Genomic DNA, 17746 nt, shown 5'->3' on the forward strand with positions numbered 1-17746 from the left:
CACCTCATCATAAATTATCATATTAATAAGAATCATATACAAAGTGTATTATAGATAATATAAAAATATTGATCAGTACACTAAATTTAAACTCAATAAATTATAAATAAATATTACAGTGAGTACTGAGAATGTGAGGCTATAATAAGTTTCCTTTCTTTACTCTGTTATTTTTATTTTTTTTTAACTTTTTTGTTCCTTTGCTTTGGCTGATGTTTTTATTCTTTACGTTTTTCACTTAATACAACACGAGCAGTAACGAAAACAGACTAGCGATCAAACAGCGGCGACAAGACACAGGGTGAGCACTCCACGCCACTCCCCACGGCTAAACGGTGACAGATAGGACACAAAACTAATGACCAACCACTTGCGTCATACTAACACAGAAACAAAAGCACTCTGGCAACCAGTGGCTGATGATTAGCGAGAACAAAAGACAATTGTTGGCGAAGCCATTTTGTTGCTTTTGTTTTTTCTTTTAATATTGCTCAGCCCGGTCAATTCAATGCTACTTTAGGCATCGGTTTTTGCAAAACACCGTCGAGCCATACCGGTTCAAGCGATTCCATGACATCCCTGATATGCTGTGCCGCTCAGTCTAAACGATTTTACCAACCAGTGTGCCGATATTTGTAACGCTGCTTCCCTCTTTCCTTTTTAACATTATCTTTTTATACAGCAAACCCAAAAAAGAAAAATAAAAATTATCATAATTTAGTTCTAGCTCACGAACATATTATACAAAGAGAATATTAAAATAACACTTACAGGAAAAAAGATAACCAAAAATACATCGTGGCCCTTAAACATATAGGGAAAATGATAACTAAAAAGGAGACTTATAAATATATATATATATAGACACACAAGTCATGTTCTTGCATCTTAAACATCTGCCCTGTAGTTTTCTGGTTTATACCACAGTGAGAAATCAATTCCCTTGCTTTTTAATTTCTCTGTTGCTGGTCCAATTCTCTCCAGAAGCTGTAGAAAAGCATATAACCCACCAAATGAGAAATTGTACTTTCACTAAACCGTATTTACTCCGAAGTCTATAAAATTCACTCACATCATTTTAGTTGCTTATATTCTATACTTGTACAAATCAGAAAATAAAACCAACAGAAAACTAGTTTTCGTGAACAATATGAAATTTAATTTTAGCATATGATACAACAAATTATAGAGGCAACACGAGAATGTCAATGTCATAAATATATTTTTGATTCTCTTAAAGGATTTTTCTAGCATTCTCATGCATAATTGTCAATCCTAGATTGCATGGAGTGGACTCCTCAAAAAAACACTAGCAATACTGCGTCATGAAGCCAACCGCTATACCGAAGATAGGGGGTACTAAAAAATTGGGATTCTTTCGCTCCAAACTTAGGACGCATCATGATATGCTCATAGGGTCACAAGAGTGTACGTTGGCATGATGGTAAGTAAGCACTCGTGGTCATTATGTTGGTATCAGAGCCAACATGAGGTAGGATCCCAGGTTCACCCATAGGGTCACGATGGTGTATGTTGAGTTTGTGGGTCAGGTTCAACCTAGAGGTCCATGCCCAATGGCTTAAAAAGAAAAAAGCCCTTGTTTGATACCTGGTGTTATATGTTAAAAGTTGAACCTCTGCTAACAACTTCACCTTTTGATATGATAGTAAGCGCTCTTGGTTTATTAGCCTCAGATTGGTGTATTATTCAGGGCTGTTCAATTTTGTTTGCTGTTCCGTTGAATCCCTAGCCTAAGAAACCTTTTTCTCTTTGTAACCTATTCTCATCATCCTCACTTTTGGCCCATGAAACATTTGGTGAATCAGATCAATATGTAACCGTTGTCATCAGGGGATAGCCAAGGAAAACACATTCCTTCAAGCAAATAGTTTTTTGTAGGATTTTGTAATCAAAAAGTGAACCAAATAGTTTCTAATAAGGAATTCATTATTAATGGCACTGGATATTAGTCTATTACTGAGAAACACCACAATGATGAAACTGTGATCCCAAAAGGTCAAAGGAAATGAGGCATGAATCCTTAGATACATTTCCAAGAATTCTCACATATGTAGTTAGTCTGTCATACATGTCTTGTATTGTCTATATATATGTTACATGAACTCCTTTCATTTTTAAATCTTGCCACAACACTTCTCTTGGCACACAGTCTTTTCTAAGTAAAAAAATCATATGTAAATCCTTTTTTTGTAACTGCACTTTTTCATCAACTTCCGTAAGAAATATATACTTTTTGTTATAGACTTTCCTGACACAACTAAATTGATTCTTTGCAATCCTAATTTCTTCTCATATTTTATGCTTAATCACTTTTTCTCACAACTTTAGAGTATGACTCAAGTTTTATTCCTTTGTAAATCGCACAATTTTAGATATTTTTCTTATTCTTGTATATAAGGACCAAAGTACTTTTTATCTATTCATCTCTATTCATAAGTACTTTTTGTTATAGACTTTCCTGACACAACTAAATTGATTCTTTGCAATCCTAATTTCTTCTCATATTTTATGCTTAATCACTTTTTCTCACAACTTTAGAGTATGACTCATAAGTTTTATTCCTTTGTAAATCGCACAATTTTAGATATTTTCCTTATTCTTGTATATAAGGACCAAAGTACTTTTTATCTATTCATCTGTGATAGTATCCCATTTTTAAGTGGTAATAATAAATTATGGTGATGATGACAATGATGATTTTATAATGATATTTTTAGTATATATTACTTTTTAGTGCATCCTATAACTCTTATGAGTAGGGATGGGGATTCACAAAGTGAGGCAAGAAGTCAAGAAAGAAGCATTTAATCTTGTACCTCCTATTGTTGATATGATTTAGATACTATTCCATGTTCACAATCTTGTTTAGAGGCAAATTGTAGGGGAAGTTGTGGATTGACCACAAATTGATGCAAATTATGAGCTTTGATGATGGCTTCCATCTGTTGTTTCTGTTAAAAAACTTGAGCCTAACTTACTCGTAAAAGTTAGCTCATAAGAGGACTACTCCAAGAAAAGTATTCTTATTCTATTCTTAATTAATGTGGTACATCTTAATACATCCCCCTCACGTCTAGGACTGAGCATTTGGTGCGTGAAATTTGCAAAACTAGATATTTGCAGTTTCCATAAAACTAACTTATAGGAGGAGGATTACCCTAGTCCTTATAAGGAATATTCTAGCTCTATTTCTAATCAATGTGGGATAACTTAACAGTTTCCATAAAAGAAAGTTCTTCTCATCTAGCTTAATAGTAACAGCACGAGTGAAACTCACCACTGGTAGAGAATGTGAAGTCATAGCAGCCAGATTATGTTTTTAATTGTTTTTGCTGCTGGACCCACCTCTGGAATCATCTAACTTGTGGAGATTCAGACATTCTGATCATGATCACAATTAAATAGGCAGAGCAAAGAAGGCTCTAGGTACCATATTAGAAGTTTTAGAAAAAAACAAGTGATTCAAAGATTTAAAATGGAGAGAGAGCTCAAAAGTGAGAAAATAACTTCATTCAATTTCTGAAAATTGGGTACAACGTATTCTTATGGATATATGAGTTAATCCTCCAGTTACATAACTATATAGACAGTTACAATTGTCAACATCATTCTGTTACAACAAAAACTAGACAGGAAAGATACAACAGAATCTTGAATTCACTAGAACCTATACTCTACTCTAGGAAAAATTTGCAATCAGTTTGATAATTATCGAGAACGATGCTGCTTCGGTCCTAGCATTCCCTCTCCTAGAGAGTAAGGACCTTAGAGAAAATACTGTCCCTTCCCAGCCAAAAATACCGTTTCATTTATCACACAAACCTTGCTCTCCTATATACATGCCAATAACCTGCCAACTCAGGTTCTCCATATCCCACTAGAACCTTCTTCCCTTCAGTATAGACTATAGAGTCCAATAGTTGGACCTATTTACCCATTATCTAAACCAAGCCTTGTTGCCATAGCATTAGGACCAAGGCTCCTACAGAATATGTTGCCATTTTTCTTAAATGCATTTTTTTTAGGGCAAAGAAATAACTTGCACTGGAGATGCTGTAGGTTGGGCTGTAAGCTTTAGCAGAACTAAGAGTTGTGCATTTAAGCCAAATGTGTTAAATCATTGATAACTTATGTGCAGTTAAAGGCAACTTTGTTCTATGCAGAAGCATTTTATACGTATGGATAAGAGTTACATGAAAAGACAAAACAGCAGAGGAGATTGCATGCATGACTTAGGAGTGAGGAGTACTGTTAATAAGCTAACTAAGCAAGAAAATTTTGAAGGGTTGTAACACAAAAGAAATAAAAATATAAAGTAATTTAGTAAATACTTCAAAAAAGTGATTAAACTTTTTAGAGCTCTTAAAATGAAAGTTACCTTTCCATGGAGCAAACCATTTGAAACCAAAACAGATCTATCAAAAACACAAAATTTTCCTCCATCCATCCGAGAAACAGAGCCACCAGCTTCTTCAACCATCTACAAGTAAATGGAACAAAACTAAGTATACAATATTCTCATAATTAAATAAATCGATAAATGTTGAGAGCTCTTCGCTGACATCATAACATTCCCAAAAACCATAATTCAATAACTAAAACTTTTAGAAGAGTTGGTCATTGATACAATGTTAAAATCTTTACGCCCAACTAATCAAGTGTTAACACATTACTGCCTCCATTCTTCACAATTAAGTTGAATTTCAATATAAGGTGAAAATGATTTGTGCATTATCTACCCCAATTCTTGCCTCTAAACAGAAAAAAAGTAATAATTGATATTTCATGAAGCTAACCATGTACGAGTTATATTATAAATATACATGTTCGGCTTGCTTTTACTGAAGTTTGTATAAAACTCATTCTTTAACTAGCATTCAATTGACTGTCATAATCGTTAAGAAAATAAGTTTTGCTTCTTTTCTTCAGGAAAAATTACTCTCTCCATGCAAAACCCAAACACTATTCAATCTTAAAAATGCAAGGCTTACTAACTTGTCAGAATAATTATCAATGATATAGAATTCATAAAGTATACCAAAACACCCGCAGCCATATCCCATGGCTTTAGACGATATTCCCAATAAGCTTCTACAATTCCTAAGGCTACATGACACATGTCCACAGCAGCTGCACCAAGCCTTCTTACACCCTAAGCATCAAAGTCAAGAAAATGATAAGTGGAAGGCAAAGAAATGAGGTACATTTTTTGATAGATTTTAGATGAATACCCTGCTGACATCAGTAAATTCTTTGAATAAGTCTATGTTAGTAGCCCATGCATCATCATGTTCATACCCAAAGCCTGTCACTAGAAGAGATTGCTCCACCTAAAACAATGAAGATTACTTAAAACATATAACAATCACAAAGCACCAGATAAATAGTATTCAGATTGTTCCATAAAAATCAGGAATCATGATGAGCAAGGATTGATGTACACTTTCTCTATTTAGGCTTTGTTTGGAAGTTTGAAAAGAGAAGAAGGGAAAAGGAAGGGAGGAAAAAGAAAGTTAAATCTCTCCCTTGTTTGAATGTTTAATATTGAAAGGGAAGGATGATGGGAGGTTTAATTATATAAATAATATTATATTTTATATCTTTTATTTATATTTTTTATTTTTATAAAAAATAAAAAAATAAATATTTTTCTTTCTCTAAAAATTAATATTTTTAAAATTACTATTTTTATTTTTTATAATTTTTTAAAAAAATCATCACTTGAAAAATTAATTTTTTTTTTTAAAAAAAATTAGAATCTTATTTATAAAAGAGTATTGGAGTTCCAAAACAGATGAACTCAAAAAACAAGTGTTAGAAAGGTTTTTTAGGATTTAGAAAAATTTTCAAAACCTTCCCCTCATAATTAAACAACTCTCAAACAATGATTAATCTTTCTTAACCCTTCTCTTCTTCTCCTCTCATTTCTTAAAACACAACTCTCAAACATAACTTTAAATTATCACTTTGTCGCTAATCACCTGATTAGTTGCACTAACTTGGATCCTTTGGCCATTGCAGAATGCTCCCCCACCTACAAGTTAAGAGAACTAGGTTAGTGTAGAAATTATATAAATATTGATAAATTAATTAGTAGAAAAAAAAACTACTATATTTAATAATTTATATTTTCTTTAAGGTTGATGGGTTTGGAAAAAAAAAAGTACCAGCGGTTGCAGAAAAGAGGCGAGTATCCCAACACATAGGGCCTCCAACAAACTCAACCTGGAAAAATAAAATAAAATATATATATATAAATTCATGTCAAGGCATATTTTCTTTTGCTACAACTATATTTCTTCTAGCATCATTTATTACATAATAGAAAGTTCAGTTGAGCTTGGATGCTCTTCTTTATCTAACCAGTGGTTACTGGAACACAACTATGGCCCCTTTTAAGCAAATTTTTCAAGAAGTCTCATAGAAAAAAATCAGTAAAAAAATAAATAAATTTTCTCTCATAAGTTAAAACAACTTATATTTCTCTATTTTTTATAAATTATAAGAAACTCTTTCATTTATTTTCTCTAAAGTTTGAAGAGATAAATTATTTTTAACTTATAAAAAAAGTTTTATTCATTTTTTATTTTAATTTTTTTCTTATAAAATGACTGGCAAGCAGAGATGTCAATTTCTTGACAATACAAGGAAATAAAGTAAAAAGAGAAGAGACAACACAAAAGAAATCCTGGCCCCTAATATTTTTTATATTCAAAAGGGATATTTTCTTCATATATTGAGCACAAAAGGGAAGCAAGATGTTTATCATATACAATGCTCAAGTAATATAATAGACTATGGCCCAATTTGAATAAATATCTAGATAAATACTTCTAGGTGATGACATAAAGAAGTAAAATGAATAAAACTTCTATCATAATTTAAAATGAATGCAAGCTAGGACATTCCATAAGAAGTGCACGTCAAGATATCATGTCCTTAATGACCAAACATTGAGCTAGCCAAACTCTATAAATAGATGTTGTAAAGATTATTTCAGCATTTTCTAATTATTTTATCATTTTCTTTAGTTTTTGGATTTAGCTTTCCTTAGTTCTCTTTCTTGTTCATATGGAATTGAAGTGAGACACTTCAAACACAAAGATCAAGCTTTAATAGAGAATATATTCGTAAATATTTTTTCAGCTTAATTAAGTGTTTAGTCTCTACAAACATTTTACAATTTGAACTTAGTCCTTATGAATTTTTTCATTAAGATATAGTTCTTGCTTTTTAACAAACTATTGTTTTAGTCTCTTTAATTGATGTGATTCAATCAAAAACTGATATTCAACAATATTTCAATGGATCATATCAGTTAAAGAGACTAAAAAAATAATTTACGTAAAAGTAAGAGTTATAATTTAACAAAAAATTTATAAGGATTAACTCTAAATTATGCACATTTTTTAGGGATCAAACAAGCCTATATCTTTCATACTCATTTTTTCTCTGTTTTCCACAATGTCTTTCTGATTTTGTAGGTTCGGATAAAATTGATTCTGAAATCAACTTTATGTAACCTTGTTTTACTTAATCTTGATTCAAATTTTTACGGTGAATTGAATTGTTTTACTTCTAAACTTAATGTTGCATTGAACTAAATATTTGAATATATGAATTTGGAGCATTTTTCACATTTGACAAATCGGTCAAATGTTCAGATCTGAGATAAACATCTCAACTTTCTAATTATTTAGACATAGGAGTTAGGATTTTGTAAATTGTAGTTAATTTTTGTGCCTATTTGTGTTCTTGATTGAATCTACATAAGTCGTTAGAATTTTTTATTAAGAATTAACATAAAGTTACCAAGACATGGGATTTTACTATCTCATGAATTAGATCATACAATTTAACCATGAAATTCGAGTTGATGATATTGTTTTCTGTATGAAGTGAGCTTTGGAAGACAATTGAGTCCTAACCATTGTATTCCTTAGAATTCTATTTCATTAAGTGTCATAAATCTTTGTAGCTAGTTGTTTAGCTATATATAGTATTCTGATTTACATTTTGTTTTCATCATAAATTTATTCTTTATTTTGTTTCATTAGTTAATCATGTGTGCATTGTCGAACATAAACTACAATTCCTAAAGACAGTACATTTTTTACTTTTTGTTACTTTGAATCAAAACAGTGCAATTACTGTTTTTGTCTGAACAATTGTCACTTCATTAAAGAAAAGATTCATAGTAGAATCATTAAAACTTCCTATGTTTGCTCGTGGGATTAACTTGCAGACATTTTCACTAAGTCTTTACAAGGTTCTAGTATAGTGTACATATTTGACAAGATGGATGCATACGATATATGTGCTCTCCTGAATATAAATATAGTATACAAATCATTCAATAGACAAGTGAAAATTATTTAGTTTCAAGTATCCCCATCCTTTTGGGGATACTATCATACATATTTTCAAGAAAAAAGTCTTATATTCATCAAATTTCATTAATTATCAGTTGAACTGCATCATCTCAAATCCTCAGAAAAAAAGGAATTCTAAGATCACAAAAATTTAATCAAATAAATGAACAGAACGTATATGATTGATTATTCTATTGTCAAATACACAGAATAGCTATCCCTTAATCTGCATTATGCTAAGATGAGGCACAAATAAATATATATACAGTTATAATGCAGCCATTCTGATTTATTTTTCCTAAGTTCACCATAAACAGCTAGGTAAATAAAATTAAATAGAAACAAATATATGGTTAAATTACCACTGCAGCTGCAGCTGGATTCCCCTGATATAGAACTCCAACAGAAACAGCAAAACTGGGATAGCCATGTGCAAAGTTTGTTGTTCCATCTACAAAAATATCCAAGATTTGTAACTAATGTACCAAATACCACAGAAAAAGAAATGGATGAGGAACATGCACTCTGAGATAACATATTTGAATATGAAGAGGAAAAAATATATTTAAAATTTAAATATTGATCCTTGGTATACTATATGCAATGCAGAACAAGTTCCTAATGTAGCACAATTCAAAAAGGAGATATGGCATTGACTGGGGCCTTACTTACCAGAAAGGAGTTTTGATCAAGAAAATAAAGAGCTGACAATGGATTTTATTTTATTTTTTTAAATTAAAGAGAATAGATTACTTGGGGAAAAAAAGAGAAAAGAAATCACATGAATTTGATAGAAACCTGGTATCTTATTACAAAGAATAGGGAAAATATCCCTTCAATACAGCATTGCAAAAAACTGAGTTTGCACTTCCCAATGCCAAAGGGCCCTAATTTCCCTTCAAGTGATAAGATACTCCTCTCTCAACCTCTTCTCTTATTTATAAGCATTTTAACTTAATTGCTCTCTATCATATAGCCCAACCAACAGATATCAACAACTAACCAACCGATTAAATAACTAACTAGTTATACCTCTAACTAACAATGGGGTTACCTATCAATACTCCTAACCCCCCCCCCCCCCAAAAAAAAAAAAAAAACTTCACCTGGAGGAAGAATTCCATAACTCTGCCACAGTGAAGATGATAAATGACTGTCTCTTTTCCCCCTGAGCTGAAGAGATGCAATAGTAGCATAAGTTTCCCCTTGAAGCACAAAAATGAGCCATGGCCTGACATCTATTGAAGTACACCTTTGGATATTGCCTCATCCCTATAATTTCTTCAATAGCATCAACAGTATTGCAAGCATAGCAACTGTGGTATTTGAACCTTCATTCTGATTCTGTATTTCATCTACCAGTTTTACACATCCCAACAAGAGAACAGCATAAGGTCTGTTGATATCTTGATCTGGCTTTCAGCAGTGTAATGGCCACTACCACTCAACTTCATAGAAACCCTCAAGACATTCTTTCTTCCAAATTCCGACAAAAGTATCACCTACATAATTGTGGAGAAATTGAAATACTGCTCAACTTGGATCAAAGGTAGTATCCTCCTGCTTTCCAGTGGCTTCAAAATACAGCTCAACTTGTATCAGCCACCAATAAGCCTACTTTCCATCAAACACTGGAATCATTTTTAAGATTTGATATCCACAGCTCCAAGATTGGAGATCTGATACCAATTGATAGAAACCGGTACTTCTTACAAAGAATAGGGAAAATCTCCCTCCATTACAGCATTGCAGAACTTCAGGGGTCTGCACCTCTCAATGCCAAAAGACCTTAATTTCCTCTCAAAAATGATAAGATACTCATCTCTCTCAACCTCTCCTCTTATTTATAAGCAATCTACCTTAATTCTTCTCTATCTTAGCCCAACCAATAGATATCAACAACTAACTAATTAACTCTAACTATAGGGTTGCCTATCAGAATCAAACTACAGATTTAAATAAGAACCATACATCAAATGAAAGGTGAAACATCTGATAGGAATTAGTACCATGATTGAAAGAAAGAAGGATATTATTGCAATAACCCTAATTCTCAAATCTGACCCACTGTGGACAGACTCAAGAACAAAGCAAGAATGATTACAATGGGTTGATAAGTAATTCGTGTCACCTCACTCCCAAGCTTCCCAATTACAATTCTGTATACACCCCTTTAGTCACTCCTGACTAACTAATCTCACTTAGTCAGTTAGATTTACATGATGTTGACAGTTAAGGGTGTGATCCTCTACAACTCTTTCTCCTATCAACATATTCAAAGATAAATCCACGTCTTTCTTTAAAGAAAGCTGCAAAATTTGAACAGGGTTCACCTTAAAATTGAAGAAATAGATTTGAATGCCCAGTTCTAGTTGAGTTCTAAGTAAATTTGTGTGCTTTAAATTACAATCATTCCTTGAAATTTTGATATAAAGGGAAGCATTGACTGGAATCCCAGACCTAAAGGATCAATGCACCAGAGATAATCAGATGCTGTCTCTCCTATAATTCCTCCTTCTTCCCCAAGAACAAGATGATCTTCAAAATTATCTTTCACCACTTCTAATATTGCAGCTTCACTCATTTTATCTGTCCTGTAAATAATTTACAAAAGTGAAAAGAAAAAAGGTTACAAAGGAAAGGACTCTTATTATGTTAGATAAACAAACACAACATGAGAACAAGTTGTTGACTGTCATTGTCTATTGTCCCATTATTTCCATTTTCATTCTGTATAGATTTGTTATTTTATTCAATTTTGTTAGGACAGTTTTGTTGCCTGTAATTTTACTCTATTATAGGCAAGAAGTTCTTAAGGCCCAACTCAATCCCAAAAGCCAACTCATAAGTTGAGAATTACCTTTATGTTTTTTTATTACATGAGAATTACCTTTATAAGTTCATCTTTAGCCAAATTTGTAGTTGATCTGGGACTTCAACACACCTCACACTCAAGGTTTGAACATTTGGTGCATGGAAATTGTAGAACTGATTTTTGTTTTTAATATTTCACTGGAAAGTTGCAAGGCTATCCAGGTCACACTGGGAAAGCTGTGGGGCCAAGTAGGTTGTGTTGGGGAACTATGGGGCCAGGTTATCACGTTTTAAGTATTGAGGGAGAGAAAAAATAGAAATGAGACTTTAAATAATAATATATTGAGCATTGTAATAAACTAAAAGGAAGAGCACTAACCCATATTCATACTAATCAGAATCCTAATTAATTAGGGAAATAAATCATGAGAAAAAAAAATGGTAACAAATCCTATGAGATAATGAGAAAGAGGGAAATTGATCCTAAAGGATAAGCTAAACTAAGATAATAATAATACATACCAAAGGCATAATATCTGCAGCATCTAACAGAGCTTCAACAAAAAAAATACTGTGTGTTGAGAAATTCTGAAGATTATAGAGTATCCCAGCAGATACGATCTAATTGTGATTGAGTTGATTTTATCTCAGATCTGATTTGTATTTATGTTATGTATATACCAGATTTACTGTATATTATGTAATCAGGGAGATATGATTAGGTTTAGTTCCATTCTTTCCTCTTTTTGATTTCTCCCTGTATCTTTATATTTGTGTAGCCTCTGTACAGTTTGATTAACAGAAATATACACATATTTGAGTCCCTTTGTCCAGTATCAAGTCTGAGAAACTCAAATATTACCCAAATTATTTATATTATTAAATTATATGAGAACAAGAAGGAATGCATTAGAGTAGAGGGCATAAATTGATTTGAACATGAAATAAGACAACCATTATTAATGTTTCAATGAGACCTTACTCAGTCACCAAGTCAGTTGATCCCTTATATGCAATATTCCGTGGCTTATTAACAGCTTCCATCACAACCTGTAAATAACAGAGGTATAATATCCATATGAAGATAATGGCATGCTAAAACCTTATGGAACTAGAAGAAACAAAAACTTATAAATCCTATAATTAGCAATACACAGCAGAAGTTATAACAGAAACTCCAAATCTGTATGACCACGATTAGACTAAGCCACCTGATTACACAGTAGTGTCCTAAAAACTAAGATAAGAAATAAATGATTGCTACCCAATTATTTGATTTAGTTTACAGAAAGATATATAAATAAGGAGCATACAGCAATTATGTTATTAAAAACTTTATTAAGTTAAACCAGTTACTTAAAGAAATAAATAAACATGCATTGATGATAAGCTAATCAAGTGATAAGGACCTACCTTTGGAGGCGTAAAGTGATATGCCCACACTAATATTTTATCACTAAACTTCATCTTAAGAACAAGTTTAACAATTATTTAAAGTTAGCCAGTGTTGGTTCATAGCAATGAAAATGCATCTCAAATCATTCAGTATTTCCTGCTGTTGGTGGGTCACTTTTTCATGTCGTGCTCAAATATGTCACAGTCCTGTCTCCATACAAGCATGGGTTTATGGAAAAATGCCACATATGTTGTGAATTTTTTCGTCTAATAGTCCATCATACTTATGGCTGGCGTGGTCCAATTAGTCATAGTCCAATGTCTATCGCTATTCATTGTTATTCTTCAGCAAATAGATATTAATAGTGCATTTCTCAATGGTTTTTCAAGAAGAAGTTTATGTAACCCAACCTCCGGTGTTTGAAAATCCTGACAAGAACCTACAAAGCAACTATGGGCTCAAAAAGAAGAACTGTTCATCACCAAATTCTTACAAGTAAAATAAGAGAATCACAATGGCAACTGGCAATCATCCATAGTCAAAATGAGAGTCTCGTCAAATTCGGGAGAAATTTAGTGCTATTTTGCACTTAGAATCTTCAAACAAAAACTAACAGTTAACCTCATTTCCTCCTCGTATGGGGCAATATAATGAAAAAATGAGAAAGAAAGAAAAAAACGCAGCATTATCATGAAATCCTAAATTCAACGCATAAATAAAAACATAATCAAATCGACAACCACATAGAATAACAAATATGACTTAAATTAACAATCCAATACAGAAGAGGATAATGGCAAACCTGAGCGCCAGTCTGAGCAGCAGTTATAGCCACTTCAATGAGGTGAGTGGGCGCAATGGGTCCCGTGGATCGCGCACCCACCGTTGGAAACTTACCAGATAGCAAAGAGTTTATAGCACAGGGCTGCGCCCATGATTTGGAGCGAATTGGACGGAACCCATTTCGATGGAGAGGAGAAAGGTTTGCAGCTGTAGAGAAGACCATTGACATGTTCACTTCTTCTGTTGTTCTGTTTTGACTTAACTTTCTCTTTGTTCGGAAGGAGGAATGAATGTATCCAAACTCCTCCACTAATCTCAGCAAAGCAATGAATATCTCGATACCCCAAAAGCAAGGAAGAAAAAAAATTAAAAGTAGATCAAAACTCAACGGATCTTATTATTTTGGGGTATCCGCAGTGACGAGTTTTCAAGTTCCAATTTTTTAACTATTTTTTAAAAATAAAATATGTATCATTAAAATTAAATTAAATTTTCATTCAATTTTAATATTGTTTCTATAATATTAAGTAAATTACGCTTTACTTTTTGTAGATTCACAATTTATTTTAAAGTATTTTTCTATATATTTTACTTGTGTAACTTAATTTACTTGAACTTCAAACAATGTCAAAATGGCAATTATTCTCGTAAATATGCATTTGTTTCATGAGAACTCTTTTTCCCCTGCAAATGCTACAGTCAAACTCTATCTATCTATGGACATATAGAGAGAGTTTGACTGTAGATATTATTTAATCATATTCAAGCCTAAAATGTATGAAAATAACTAGTAGTTATGCTCCTCCGTTGCAAAGATGTGTCTGACGGTGTGATAGTAAAACAATAAAGATGATATAGCTAAACTAAATAATTACAAAGGAGTGAAGTTAAAATTGTGTGATAGTGTAGCAAGATGTGCAAGTGTGAAGAAACTGCGATGCAGAGAGGTTGTGTTTGCGTCTATGAATGAGATGTTAGGATTTTTAAATTAAGGCAAATTTAGATTTTAAAAATCATTTATGTAAAAAATTAATACAAGTTACTTTCCTTCTTCCTTAATCATTTAAGTAAAAATTGGTAAGTTTTGATAATTTTTAAATTTACAAGTTATAAGTATTATTTCAATATAGTTTTGGAGTCTTGGTACCAAGGAGTGGTGGCTCAAAGCTCAGGAAACCAGCAAGTAACCAAACCCAGCAGCGGATACAACTACTAAGGTAAGCAGGAAAAGTGTATCATGACTTGATAATATTAAAGGAGCAGGCTAGTCTACAAGGTGGAAGATTTTCAAGGCTTAGCATCTTATTCTACTCAACTTGGAGAAACCGTGAGGTAGGTGCTCTCTGTTATGACCTCAAATTCAGTCATACACAAATACAGTACATGTCTTCGCCTTCTGGAAGGCTTGAGTTCCAGCGTAAGCATGAGAGAAGTGAAGCAAATCCATGCCCATGCCATCACCCACGATCTTGCTCGTTTCGCCTTCGTTTCAAGCAAAATCTTAGCCTTCTGCGCTCTCTCGCAACGCGGCGATTTGCGCTACGCCCAAACCCTTTTCACTCGTATGCCCCTCCTCACCCTCTTCGACTTCAACTCCATGATAATAGCTTTCTCCAAACACTCCCAATTTCACAATGCCTCCACTCTTTTTCCCAAAATGCTAAACGACGCCGTTCGCCCCAACTCCCACACCTTCGCCGTCCTCGCCAAAGCCTGCCTCACTGAATCTTTCCTCCAACAGCTTCACGCCTTTATAACCAAGACGGGCCACGTGTCTGACGTTTATGTCGTGAGTTCTGTCATTAGAGCGTACTCCAAGCACGGAGCGATACGAGCTGCTCGTCGCGTGTTCGACGAAAGTTCTAACAGGAACGTGGCGTGTTGGACAAGCCTCGTTACTGGGTACTGCAATTGCGGTCTGGTCGACGAAGCGAGGGGTTTATTTGACGCGATCCCCCAAAGGAATGACGTATCGTATAGCGCAATGGTATCTGGGTACGTAAGGAACGGTCGATTCCGCGAGGGCATTGAACTATTCCGTGAGTTGAAGGGTTGTGCGAGCGTGAGGCCCAATAACTCTCTTTTGGTGAGTGTTCTTAACGCGTGTGCTGCGGTGGGGGCGTTTGAAGAAGGGAAGGGGGTTCACACTTACGTGGATGAAAACGGGTTAGACTTAGAATATGAAGTAGAGCTTGGAACTGCAATGATCGATTTCTACACAAAATGTGGATGTGTGGAAGCTGCGGAGCGAGTATTCGGTAACATGAAAGTTAAAGACGTTACCGCGTGGAGTGCTATGATCATGGGTTTGGCTATAAACGGAAAGAATCACATGGCCCTTGAGTTGTTTGCGAAGATGGAGGAGGAGGGGCCCAAACCGAATGCAGTTGCGTTCATAGGGGTTCTTAGTGCTTGCAATCACAAAGACCTGTCGGGTGAAGCACTGAGGATATTTAGATATATGAGTGAAAAATATGGCATTGTAGCATGGATTGAGCACTATGGATGCGTGGTTGATGTTTTGGCGCGGAGTGGGCAAATCAAAGAGGCGTTGAGGTTCATTGAGAGTATGCCAATGGAAGCGGATGGGGCAATATGGGGGTCATTGCTCAATGGGTGTGTTCTGCATGGTCAGGTTGAGTTGGGACAGAAGGTTGGGAGATATTTGATAAAATTTGAGCCTCGACACAGTGGGAGGTATGTTCTTCTGGCAAACGTGTATGCCAGTGTGGGCAAGTGGGAAGGCGTTTCCGAGATGCGGAAATTGATGAGAGAGAGGGGTGTGCCTATCGTTTCTGCTTCCAGTTTTATAGAAATTGACCGAACCATCCACAAGTTTGTTGTTGATGACAAGTCCTGTTCTTTTTCAGGACAACTCTATCAACTGTTACACCACCTGGGAAAGAAACTTGAGGATTATTCCGTGCCAAATGATTTATTTTAATACATAATTATAAAATATTTCCAACATAAATTGCATGTGCTTTACTTTTGCTGCCCCTTACCCTTAAATGAAATAGATTATTAGTTATTTATAATAAAACCTGTTTCTTTAAAGTTTTTAATATTTAAAATTCAAACCAAATGCTGCATAAAATGGTAATTTCATTCCAAAATCACATTCTTTTCACCATGATATATAATTTCATTCCACTCCACTTATTAATATTTATAACATTAGTAGTAGAACCATCATGAACTTCAAATAAGGTATCAGAATAGAGCGATACTTCAAGACTACGGGCTTTGAGACTTTCTTCTTGTAGCTTTTACTCCTTCGATGGAGTCAATTGTTTGAAAGACTCGAACTTATCATATCTATAAAGTTTGTGTATTAAATACCAAATAATTGTAACTTAACTGTTAAAATGCGAATAATTAACAAGATAAAATAAAAATAAAATGGAAAAGATAAAATATTAAAAACACAACTATTTTAAAATTGATAAATTCAAATTTTAACAAATTTATAATTATTAGTTTCTTCACAAATTAAAATTAATGAACTTAATTAAAAAATATATTGTATCAATTCTTGATTTATCTTGGAGGTGAACCCTAAGATGATTATTGTTTCCTTTTAAAATACAACAATGCATTTAATTTGACTAATATCTACTTTTGTAATAAATATATCCAATTAAAACACATTATGTTTTAAGGTAATTCAAAAATTTCTCAAGAAACTTAAGCTTATTTTTATGATTTAGAATTTCATATTTAATTTTGAAAAAGTTAATCATAAAATTTACCTTTCATTTCGGTTTTTACTTTATCACCTAAAATCATGTAATTAAACAAAGAGACCAACAAATTAATTCACAAATATTAAAAACGTTGAGAATTAAATAAAAAAACTCAAAATTAACAAAAAAAAATCACCAAAGACTTATTACATCATCATCAATTTTAATTTGGATATTTCTAAACTTTAAAATAAGAAAAAATCTGTTCAGACATTGTTAAATTACAAATCAAAAGAATAAATCTAAATATAATAAGAAGAACAAGAACATGAGTGAATAAAAGTAGAAAAGAGAAAAAAAAAATTCTATCATTTGAAGTATGTTGCTCTTGTAAATTTTGTGTTTTTTTTCATAGCTCTTTTTTAATGTATATCTCTTGGAAATTATTTAAAATGGAGCACTTATTTCGTGCTTTAACTTTCTTATTTATTTTTAAGATATTATAAATTACTTAAACTGGATGTGTTAGAACTATTTAGTTGTTGGTAGAAATCTCTAAACCTTATCAATAATTTTCTCTCACCTTTATTTTAAACTGTAATTTACTTTTAAAATTTTCTCAAACACTTTATCTATGTGTAAAATATAAAATACAATAATTATATGAACTAATA

At 33.0% G+C, this 17746-nt stretch overlaps 2 protein-coding genes across 2 annotated transcripts; one reads left to right on the forward strand and one right to left on the reverse strand.

The window, feature by feature from the left end:
* Positions 1–877: 877 nt before the first annotated feature.
* On the reverse strand, positions 878–13629 carry LOC113852426 (phosphatase IMPL1, chloroplastic). The gene is made up of 10 exons (XM_027482688.1): positions 13406–13629; positions 12190–12257; positions 10854–10987; positions 8756–8844; positions 6189–6246; positions 6003–6055; positions 5253–5351; positions 5060–5173; positions 4400–4501; positions 878–987 (listed from the first exon to the last, which is right to left on the reverse strand). Exons 1-10 carry the CDS (start codon positions 13613–13615, stop codon positions 889–891), a joined length of 1026 nt encoding a protein of 341 aa, XP_027338489.1. The 5' UTR covers positions 13616–13629; the 3' UTR covers positions 878–888.
* A 1090-nt stretch (positions 13630–14719) lies between these two features.
* LOC113852380 (pentatricopeptide repeat-containing protein At5g66520-like) lies at positions 14720–16330 on the forward strand. The gene has a single exon (XM_027482604.1). The coding sequence runs from the start codon at positions 14735–14737 to the stop codon at positions 16328–16330; it is 1596 nt and encodes a 531-aa protein (XP_027338405.1). The 5' UTR covers positions 14720–14734.
* Positions 16331–17746: the final 1416 nt, after the last annotated feature.

Source organism: Abrus precatorius, unplaced genomic scaffold (assembly GCF_003935025.1).
Source record: "Abrus precatorius isolate BTA unplaced genomic scaffold, Abrus_2018 Scaffold10, whole genome shotgun sequence".
NCBI classification, from domain to species: Eukaryota; Viridiplantae; Streptophyta; class Magnoliopsida; order Fabales; family Fabaceae; genus Abrus; species Abrus precatorius.

Bases quoted from the DNA above. Each gene is read 5' to 3' on its own strand.
- LOC113852380 (XM_027482604.1), top strand. From the start codon at position 14,735: ATGACCTCAAATTCAGTCATACACAAATACAGTACATGTCTTCGCCTT.
- LOC113852426 (XM_027482688.1), bottom strand. From the start codon at position 13,615: ATGTCAATGGTCTTCTCTACAGCTGCAAACCTTTCTCCTCTCCATCGA. The intron at 12,258-13,405 runs GTTTGCCATTAT...TGTTATTTACAG, and splicing joins CTGCTCAGACTGGCGCTCAG to GTTGTGATGGAAGCTGTTAA. The intron at 4,502-5,059 runs GTATACTTTATG...ATTTACTTGTAG, and splicing joins ATATGGCTGCGGGTGTTTTG to ATGGTTGAAGAAGCTGGTGG.